This window comes from Mustela nigripes, chromosome X, assembly GCF_022355385.1.
Source record: "Mustela nigripes isolate SB6536 chromosome X, MUSNIG.SB6536, whole genome shotgun sequence".
In the NCBI taxonomy this organism is placed as follows: Eukaryota; Metazoa; Chordata; class Mammalia; order Carnivora; family Mustelidae; genus Mustela; species Mustela nigripes.
The window spans coordinates 38,304,398-38,315,164 of NC_081575.1; the positions used below are offsets into that span (position 1 = coordinate 38,304,398).

At 40.4% G+C, this 10,767-nt stretch overlaps 1 protein-coding gene across 1 annotated transcript; it reads right to left on the reverse strand.

The window, feature by feature from the left end:
- Positions 1 to 206: 206 nt before the first annotated feature.
- Positions 207 to 6,586, reverse strand: NXT2 (nuclear transport factor 2 like export factor 2). The gene is made up of 4 exons (XM_059386083.1): positions 6,217 to 6,586; positions 4,957 to 5,043; positions 3,294 to 3,438; positions 207 to 2,411 (listed from the first exon to the last, which is right to left on the reverse strand). Exons 1-4 carry the CDS (start codon positions 6,229 to 6,231, stop codon positions 2,230 to 2,232), a joined length of 429 nt encoding a protein of 142 aa, XP_059242066.1. The 5' UTR covers positions 6,232 to 6,586; the 3' UTR covers positions 207 to 2,229.
- Between the last annotated feature and the right edge of the window lie 4,181 nt (positions 6,587 to 10,767).

The window sequence follows — 10,767 nt, forward strand, 5'->3', positions numbered from 1 at the left end:
GATCTCGTGGGTGTGAGTATGTGGTAGGCAAAGAACAGGATGGGCTAGAGAAAGGACAAAATCCAGGTTGTCAACCCATTTTCAACATTCTAACCTGTGTGTGTGTGTGTGTGTGTGTGTTTTTTTTAGTTTGAAAAACTTCGTATGGTAAAGAAACAACTAACTTCTCCAGTTAAAAAAAAAAATTAAAAGACCTTAAAACAAGCTTGAGAAAACTTGACACAAGGCAAATTTTATTTTATTTTTTCAAGTTACAAAAATATCATAGTCAAAAAATACAGTCTTAGTCCATACAAGAGTAGTTCCAGCCATTTAAAACGTCTACAGAGTTTGGAAAAAGCAATGTATATAGAAGTCTTAAAACATATAATATCACCACTCAATTCAGTTATTGCTAGTTATGTGCAGCTTTCACTTGAGACCATTCTCTTCAAGGCAAAAGGCAGTGTTCGGGCACTGACTGTTGCCTGCTCAAGGTGTAGGTTTAGACGGCCAATCCAAAGTTAGAATGGGCTCACTTTGAGTAGACCTTATATAACACGTAAGTTTTGATCAGTACTACAAGAGGGTGTGGGCTACATTTCAGTTCCACCCCTTCCTCCCATATTTAATTCTATTCTTTTAACACATCAGAAGTAAAATGTGTAGTTTGGGGCAAGAGTGAATGAATTGCTGGTTTTCAAAGCAAGTGATGAGAAACCCTAACTTTGAGTTGTGATGGAGAAACAAAGCTGGCACATTTAGCATAAAAACATTGAAACAATAAACACAAGAAAGGAGAAAAATCTAAAGTTTAACAAACACCAAAGCTAGCTTTTTCTCTTTAGATGTTGAGATGGAACACGAATCAACTTGTTCCTCTGAAGTCTAGGAGCTTATGAAAGTCTGCTGTCCTCTGTTTTCTCTTTAAAAAGGCCAAGAACTAGCCACATGACAGGAACATGCTTTCAAACAGTTCTTCTCAGTCAACAGAAGAACGAATCATCAAATTAAAAAATTTTAACTTTAAATAAGGAAGAAAAGAAAGAAAACAAAACAAGAGCAATCGACAGTGTAAAACACAGAGAACAAATCACTGACTTTGGGGGATGGGTAATACATAGGAGACTTTTGGCCTGAAGTTCACATGGAAGACTTAGAAGCTAAGAGTGTTCCATAGAAATATTGATGGCTTTGTTTCCCACTTTCCTGTCAGACCCTGCAGGTTCAGCATTATTGCTGACATCTTACCCCCAGAAGTTCTTGAATAAATCTGAGACAGAGATTGGTGATAAGTATGAGGTGAACTGGAAGAACCTTTCAAAAGCATTCTTTGAACAAAAGTGACACTCGGGACCATTTTGGCAAGGATAATTTATGACTTAAATCCTCAAAATAGGCTACACTTTTAGGAGGTAGAAAACAAGTACCAAAAATTTACCATTTGGCCACCCTCCTTAACTTTTGGCCAACCTTGGATCCTCTCCATTTCTCACTCCCCATTTTCCCATTGAAGCTATTAGTGCTACTACCATTCATTACCTAAAGTTATAAACTTGGAGCTGCCAAGAAAAATCTCAAGTAGTTTTGTTTTTAAACCACTGAGTGTATCGAATACTCAAGTGTCAACTGGGAACATTTTAGTAGATTAATTCACTCCATAAGAAAACATGCCTACATAAAACAAATACTTAACATGAAAAAGACTACTGAACATCTCTACATGCTAATAAGTCAGAGCATCTATGCAAACCTAAATTAGTAATGTTTTCATGAAACTGATTTGGATAAGCCTTATATTATAACTGCATTACCAGCATTTACTGAAAATAGGGATGTGTCTCACTAAAAAATTAAGCTAATAACAACAACAACAAAAACTCTACTTCCTCCCAAATAGTTACATTGTGCTGATATCCCATAGATAGTATTATAAAAGGGTTTCATTTTTGCAATAGGCTGGGCTCACAGTGCATGTGTTAATACAGAGACCACGTGTGCAATATTATCACAAGAATGTCATTAGTGAAATGTATATAAGGCATGTAAAAAACTCGCATTAAAGCTCTTAAGGGCAAGGATCCAAACAGGCAGCCACTATAAAAGGTGCTGCTAGGAATAAAAAAGTATTAAAGAAAACAGTTTCAGCACATACTAGTTTATAGTGCTTCCATAATAAAATGAATTACTTCACATAAATTTATGTTGCTGGAACTAATGGACCAAACAAGAATGGACTTCTGCCCCCTTTTAACTACTAGCCCAGTCTTGGAAACGGAAGCAGTCACTTGCAATCTTCCACACGGTGTTGGTAGGAGTCGACTGGGCAGTCAGCAGGAAGTTCTGGTTGAAGTAGTGTTGTTTGTTTCCATCAAACTTCACAGTTCCACTGGTCACAACAAGAACTGTGGTCTGGGCCTGAGTAGCTTGCTCTTTACCCACATAAAATAAAAAAAGAGAAGAGGTCACAGTTTCTATCTCTGAAGAAGTAGATCTTCAGGCTTAAATGACATTGCTTCTAACAACACAGAAAAAAAAAGTTTCATAAACTTTCTTTACCTTGAGCATAACCTTGAGCATGCACACCCAAAGGCAGAAAATGAAATTATTGTTTCAAAGCATATTAAAATTATTTTCAGTCCAGAAGGGGTTTGGGGACTCTAATGAAGTGCTTTTTGCACAGGACCATTTTATTTCTCTATTTATTAATATTTCGTTGTGTTTCTAATAGAACTTTTTCGTACTTTGCCTTCTTAAGCTATTCTTTTTCAGAACTAAAACGGGGAAAGAAAATCACCCCGAACTACTACTTCTGACGCTTAGGACCCCATCTAGAGGTCAATCTTACATATCACATCAATCTACCTTGAATCAAACTCTTGCCAAATAATTTTTTCCTGTAGCAGAATAAATTTCTTCTGTGAAATTTCAGTAGGTTGTAAAATAATAACATTAATCAGAAATTGGTATAATTTTTCTCTGGAAACATTCCAAGGCACAAAAGGGAGTTGTTTATTCAGGGACGATAGATAATTCAGTTCTCTCCCAACAATCAAAAGCACACTTAACCTCAATTTCTCACTCATTTTTAATAAACCATAATCACACAATCCAACAGAAGGCTAGTGTTCTTCTGGAATTAGATGCACCTAAAGGAAAACCAATAATTTAATCTGACTGCTGAATTTTTCATTTTTAACATGCTCAAAAAAGTAATTATTTCTATTGCTACAAGTTGCTTGCTGCTTTTGGCGTTCAAGCTTAGTGCTCACTAAAGGAAAACAAAAGAAAACGTTGAAAGAATGTGATCTTACCATGCACTGGTTGGCAATCTAACATATTGACCTGGAACTCACTAGAAGGCAACATCTCAAAAAAATTAGTTAGGGCTTCCAGCCCTGTAACAACATTTCCATTCCATATTAAAGTGGCCTTGTCCAGATACAGCCTGGTCAGTGCCTTAAAGAGGAAAAAAAAGGTAAAGATTTTGTTTCTAGGGAAGCATGTTACAGAAATGGATCAAGGGGCTACAGGTGACATATAAACATTTCCATAGTTCAACCTCCATTTCTACTCCCCTTGCCCCCTCCCCCTGGAAGATAATGTGAGCAAAGAAGGTATCTGACTGATCATTTTGGATTTAACAGAGACAATTTCACTTTAGCCATGAAAACACTTTGCACCCAAGAGGGTTTTGAAGTTTGGGTTTCTTTTTCTTAAAATGAATTAAGATGAGTTTTAAGCACATGCAGCCCCAGACCAGGTTTAGTCTCCCTCCGGTTTCTTATTCAGAGAATTAAAGTTGTAGATCGGGTTCTACCTGGCCACTCCAACCCCAGTGTTTACGTACATGTGAGCCATTTGATGTTTGAACCATTTAATGTTCTATGTGTTAGGAAGAATTCTTTTAGTACTACTCAAACACCTATTTTGTTCAAAAGAATCACAATTATTTGCTAGTGCAGGTCTTTGCTAAGTCATGTAAATTAACGCCCACATAAGGCAGAATTCAAGAGTTAACCCTGTAGGAACAGGAGTTAGTCACAGGAGGTTAGCTTGTCACAGGACAGTTATTTGCTTAATCCTAAAATTTTACTTGGATGCAAAGACCAGCTCCTTATCTTGACTCTGGTAATAAAACTATCTTGTCTTTTTTTTTGCTACTTTATTTTTGAAAGTAAGTTTATTGTGCAAGACACAATAAACATCTATTGTCAGGTCCCTTGTCAAACATCAGTACCAGAAACTTCTTTTATCTTCTGCCAAAAAAAGAAATTTTGTGAGATTAATTTCTCTACCTGCAGCATAAAGAACGTGCTCTAAAGCAGTCCTATGCTGATAAGAGGCTTAGGCAAGACTCCAGCACATACTGAAACAATTACTTCGAAGATATGACTCAGGGATAAATCAGAACAAATAAGCTGATGACATGAGAATTTCCTCTGTTGAAAACTAAAAGTATCCAAACCATGTGGCCCCTATTTGTGAGCTTTAATCAGAACTTACTACAGCTGTGAGCTTTAATCAGAAATTACCAATACTGGAAATTAAACAAGCAAACCAAGGAACATTCCCTGTAATGGCAGACTCCCTCACTAACACTAATGCTGTTTACTAGCACTAATGCTGTTTAAAGCATATTGCATGAATTATGGGATTAAAAAGGTAATATATTTAAGTAAACATATGTTAAGCCCCATGTCAAGTGCAGTAAGTTACTTCTCACTTACCATCATAAAAATAAAATAACGTTAAGAGAGGTTAGCAGTTTGCCCAAGATCACAGAGTTAAGTAGATGCAAAGCTGAGAGAGGATCCCAGAACCCACACTTCCATAATATCAAACCCATCCTTCCCTAAACAAAGCACTTTTAAAGAACAAGTCCACAATTATCACTTATGCAAGCCTGGCTAAGAAAAAACAAAAGACAAAAAACCCAGGTACTTAACAAAGAGTAGCAGAGTCCAAAACACTCACCCGTCTTCTTTTGTCCATTGTCTCATAGTAAATATTGACAAATTCCTCAGCAGCTCTACATGCCTGGTCTACATGAGTCTTAAAATCCTAGGAGAAAAAATTCAGATGTGTACATTACCACCCCTCCAACCCCTAACAAACAGAAACCCACCAACAAAAACTAATGATTTATTTCAGTCAGTCTGTACCTCCATACACAGTCCATATTCTTCTGTATAAATTAAGACATTATAAAGTTCAGGGATCAGGGTGCCTAGGTGGCTCAGTGGGTTAAAGCCTCTAACTTCAGCTCAGATCATGATCCCAGGGTCCTGGAATTGATCCCCACATCGGACTCTCTGCTCAGCAGGGAGCCTGCTTCCTCCTCTCTCTCTGCCTACTTGTGATCTCTGTCAAATAAATAAATAAAATCTTCCAAAAAAAATAAAAAATAAATAAAGTTCAGGGCTCAAGTTTCCAGTTTTTACATTTTCTACCATTTTAAAGCACGTGTATTTAGGACATAGTCATCCCTCATTAGTGTTCTCATCTTAAATTGGAATTGATAATCTTTCCTTGGTAACCGGTGCTGTTTAAGTACTGTAGGTTTCCAGTGTTTTACAAAACATTAACCTTAATAGAAATGATGTGGTCTGAACCTTAAAAAAGGCGGGGGGGGGTAGAGAGCTGAATCAGAAGTTATGACAAGGAGTTGCTCAGTGGGGACAAAATAAGAGTACAAAATAAAGGCCAACGAAATACTTGAAAAAGTACATACACAGGAAACTTCCCCACATTATGTAAAAATTCACTGGCGTTTGCTAAGAATTGCAGAACGGAAGAAGAGAAATGCTATTGGGGTTTTCTCCTGCCGGATGATTAGTAAGTACCTTTTCCCCAGCCATTCACGGAGCCCAGCCTATTATTTGAGTTAAGAATCTGTCAGGGGATGGAAAGTTATTTGTAAAGGGAAATAATGAAGAATAAAAGATCCCAAGCCATAAACAGACCCCAACATTCCTGCCTCTCGCGAATTCCCATCTCGGAGTCCTTTCCAGGAGAAAGACTACACAGACGCCGGGGTTTGGGGGGCGGTGGGGGAATAGGGGGGCTACGGACCAAGAGGGGCTACAGAGAGGGAATCCCGCCCCCGGAGCCCAGCGGGCCAGGCCCTGATTCGCCACTGCACCACGTGACCGCCAGGCAGCCCGCCCCAGCGCCCCTCCCCTCAGCTGCCCAAGCCGCGGCGCCCCGGCACCCTGCTGCGGCCCCGGTACTCACCACGGACGTGGCCATGAGCGAGCCCGAAGCAGCCTGTTCTGGCAGTGGCGGCGTCACTACCTCTTCACGTGTCCGGCGCTCTCGGCTGCTGCAGCACCAAATATTTAGGAAGACAGCTAAACCCGCCAAACGCTGAATTCTCTACCCGCCCATTCTCCCCCGGAAGTAGCTCAGTCCGTTGTTAAAAGCACCCCGATGTTCCCACCTTAAGTACACGTCCCTTCAGTTCCGACCGTACCCTCCTATCTGCCTTCTGTATTCATTTGTTAGCTATTTATCTAGTTCGGGGGAGAAAAAAAAAATCCTCGGCTTTCAAAAACGAGATACTCTAACCGAAAGTATCCATTTTCCTAGCGACATGGGACAAGCAAAGATCGTCTAAACGATCCAATAGCGGAGCTTCTTTGCTCCAAGAGGCGGGGCCAAGGCTAGCCGAAGACCAATGAGAAACGCGAGGAGACCTGCTAGCTCTGTAGCCTATAGGAAAAAGGGGTGGAGTTTGGCGAAGTAGGCAACCACTCTGCGCATGTCTAGTGGAGAAGGATTTAAAGTTCTGGAACATTCTAGAATCTACCCTCACTGAATTGAATCCCAACGGTCTCAGTAGCATTCCTAAAATTATTCACAAATCACGGATTTGGTTATCTGCTATTTATTCATAAGGAAAGGCTTATCAAGTTCCTTCATTCTAACATACGGTTTTTGTCTCAGACTGCAAATGAAGATTAGTATACATTGCCATTTACCCCCTTCTGCAACCGACTCTCTAAGAATAGCTAGAATTTTACTGCCTGATGACCATGAGCAAGTACTTTTTCTAAGCATTTTAATCTACATTCACTTATTACTTCAATAACACTATGATGTAATCCTCTCCGGTTTATAGCTAAGGCACAAGTTGATTAACCTGTTCAGGGTCACAAACTACTTAGGGTTCAAGCTCGAGAGTTGTAACTACCATTAAAACCTGATTTCACTGTCTAGCATCCTTTAAAACCATTCACCTCATAGGCACTGACAAATTCTGGGTGGTGAAATCAATTAGATACTCTATAGCCTTACCACGAATAACTGGTTTCTGGCTCCTCATCAAAATATTCCCTTCTTCGTTGGTATCTTCCTGAGTCTCCGCCATGAGACCAGTCTCTCCTGAATCTTCTCATATTCAGGCGTTATTTTTTCTCCCGAACTCTCCGCTGTTCAGACTAGCTTCAACTGCAAATCCACCCGCCTTCTTCCTTTGCGCCCCTCTTACTGGCGTCACTTCCGGGGGCTGTCTCTTATTTAAAACGTCCCTCCTCCCACGTGACTTCAACTGCTACCCGTATGCTAATGACTCTACATAACACGGCTCTAGCCGCCCCCCTTCCCTGACCTCCAGTTACGCATATGAAATTTTGCTAGATATGAACACCGGAATGTGCTACAGCTTTCTCAAACTCATGGAGTCCAAAATTTAAATTCCTTATTTCCTCTGCACGTCCAATGTGTATTCTTTGAGTCATCTATGTTCAAATACTTGGAATTTTTATTTGTAGCACCCCATCATCGTAATTCATTTGTTCATTCAAAAAATAATAAGCATTTAGTATGGACTACCACATTATGCAAGGTTCTGAATATAGAGGGGTAAAAAAATAGACATGATTCATATGCTCATAAAGTTCACAGTATAATGGGAATAAAAGACAATAAACAAAATATTAATGTACTACAGAGGAATTCTAAGTAACTTGTTCAACTCTTATTTTTTTAAGCAACCTCTCTTCCCTCCCTCCCCTCTCCTCTGCTCCTCTCCCCTCTCCCCCCCCCACCCCCCTCCCCCCCCCTCCCCTCCCCCACCCTCACTTTCTCTCCCCAGTCCACAAACATTATCACTCTTCTCATTTTTCCAAAACTTTCCTAATTTTTAAAGGCCTATCTTGGTTTGGTCTCAATTTGCCTTTCCAGACTTCTCTCCCATTATTCACCAATAGTGGCAAAGTTAATTACTATGGTTTGCCAAAAATGACTCATGTTTACTGCTTTATAGGTGATTGTATTTCTTAATTAAGACTTCAGAATATGGGGGCACCTGGGTGGCTCAGTGGGTTAAGCCTCTGCCTTCAGCTCAGGTCATGATCTCCGGGTCCTGAGATCCAGCCCCACATCAGGCTCTCTGCTCAGTGGGGAGCCTGCTTCCCCCTCTCTCTTTGCCTGCTGCCCTGCCTACTTGTGATCTTTCTTGCTTTGTCAAAGAAACAAATAAATAAAATCTTAAAAAAAGAGAGAGAGTTCAGAATATGTGTCTGGCATTCATTTTAATTTTGTTCAATCCTCAGGACCCCTGGAGAGAGAGATATTATTATCCAGGTTTTGAAGAATTTAAATGGCAATTCAAAGAGGTTAAGTAAGTTGGCTAAAATGACACTGCTATTGGAGTTGAGATTTCAACCCACAGCTGGCTGGTCCCAAAGTCTTTGCTCTTAGACACTGCTAGCCATGCATGTGCTTAAACTATGCTTATTTTGAAGTGTTTTTTTTTTTTTTTTTTTTTTTTTTTTTTTTTTTTTTGCCTACATTTCTACCTGCCCAAAAGGCTGTGACCTGTCCTATGGCCATGATGAGTATCTATTGGTGGTGAGCAATAGCGCTGGGGATTAGAGGAGTTTTGGGAGTACTGAAAGGGGACAGCTGAGCTAGAGGTGGAGCAAAGCCTCCGAGGTTTGCACTGAATGTTTGCACAGAATTGTGTGTACCTTCACTGTTGTGCTACACAGGTGGGAGGCTGGGAAAACAACATAGGAAACAATGTTGGACTCTCCTTGGGCAGAGCAGCAAATTTAAACCATATGAGAACGATGTTTGGGGGAAAAATGGGAACCAGGCAAAGGAGACACAGAACTGCTCTTTGCTCGATGGTTGTACAGGTGTAAGAAGTGGGGAGGCTGAGTAGGAAGGGTGTGAAAGGGCTTTTCTTGGAAGGCCAAACAACATCCTGGTTAAGCACATTGTTGTTGGGACCCGCATGGGTTTAAATCCTGGCCACGCCGCTGAATCGCTCTGTGACCTTGGCCAAATCAACTAACTATTCCATGCATCAGTCTCCCAATTTGTAAAATAGAAATAATAATATTAATACATGTTCTGTAACACTGTTGTTAGGGGCATGCAGTCTCTGCTTGAGGAACATTATTTTCCCCTACCCATGGCATAGATAATGCAGACAACTATTTGAGAGTATGAAGCTGAGAAATATTAGGTAGCTTTGGTGTATCGAGAGGCATCGGCATAGCTCAGGAGAGGCTTGGATGCTCTGTAGGAGCAATAAACTGGGTTGATTCGGACTGCCTGCGGCAGTGCTGTGCAGCCATTTTCCCTGGTCAGACATAGACCTAATGGGATTAAAGCTGTTTGGAGTTACTACCATCCCTATCTGAATCTTCACCTTTCCCTGGATTTGAGATGGACTAGTCTAGAACAATCAGAAAAGTGATCCAAGCAGTCAGCCCCTTCCTCTTAGGTCTCTGATTGGTGATCAGCCTGTTTGCATTAAGTCTCATGCCCTACCAACTAAGTTAGCTAGGCACCTTTGGCTGGTTCACATCAGATAGTACTTCTAAAAACAGATTTATTGAGATGTAAACCACATACCCTACCATTTACCCATTTAATGTGTACAGGTCAGTGGGTTTTAGTATATTCACAGAGTCAAGCATTGCCATGATATTTTAGACCATTTTCAATGCCCTGTAGAGAACCTCTTTCCTTCCCATTAGCAGTAACCATTCCTCATGCCCCCCACCTCCTGGCACCACCAATACACTTCTGGCTTCTCTGGATTTGCTTATTTCGGACGTTTCGTAAGAATGGGATCATACAGGGGCACCTGGGTGGCTCAGTGGGTTAAGCCGCTGCCTTCGTCTCCGGTCATGATCTCAGGGTCCTGGGATCGAGTCCCACATCAGGCTCTCTGCTCAGCAGGGGGCCTGCTTCCTCTTCTCTCTCTCTGCTCGCCTCTCTGCCTACTTGTGATCTCTCTCTGTCAAATAAATAAATAAATAAAATCTTAAAAAAAAAAAAGAATGGGATCATACAATATGTATCTTGACACAGTGTTTTCAAAGCATGTATCCATACTCCTGTTCCTTTAATTGCAGAGTAGTATTCCATTGTATGGATGTACCACATTTTATTTATCCATTCATCCACTAGTGGGCATTTAGGTGGTTTCCATTTTTTTGGATATGATAAATAATGTTTCTATAAACATCTGTGTAAGTTTTTGTGCAGATATGTTTTCAGTTCTCTTGGGGAGATATCTAGGAGTGGAATTGCTGGGTTGTATGGTAAGTTATGTGTTAAAAAATAGAATTCATCAGAGTAAATTTTGAAGATCTTATTGGTTTTATTCAATAGTTCATGAATTGGGCAACATCCAATCTAGCAGAGAGAAAGGAGCTCTGAGGAGCTGTGCAAAATCAAAGATTTTCATAGGCAGAAGGGAGAGGGAACAAGGAAGTTCTACTAGGCAAACAAAGCCTATTGGTTATGTCATGTTTACTTTCCTTT

Coding starts and splice junctions, on each gene's coding strand:
- NXT2 (XM_059386083.1), bottom strand. Junction 3,439..4,956: donor CAATGGACAAAAGAAGACGG/GTGAGTGTTTTG, acceptor TTCCTCTTTAAG/GCACTGACCAGGCTGTATCT. Junction 2,412..3,293: donor AGATTGCCAACCAGTGCATG/GTAAGATCACAT, acceptor ATGTGGGTAAAG/AGCAAGCTACTCAGGCCCAG.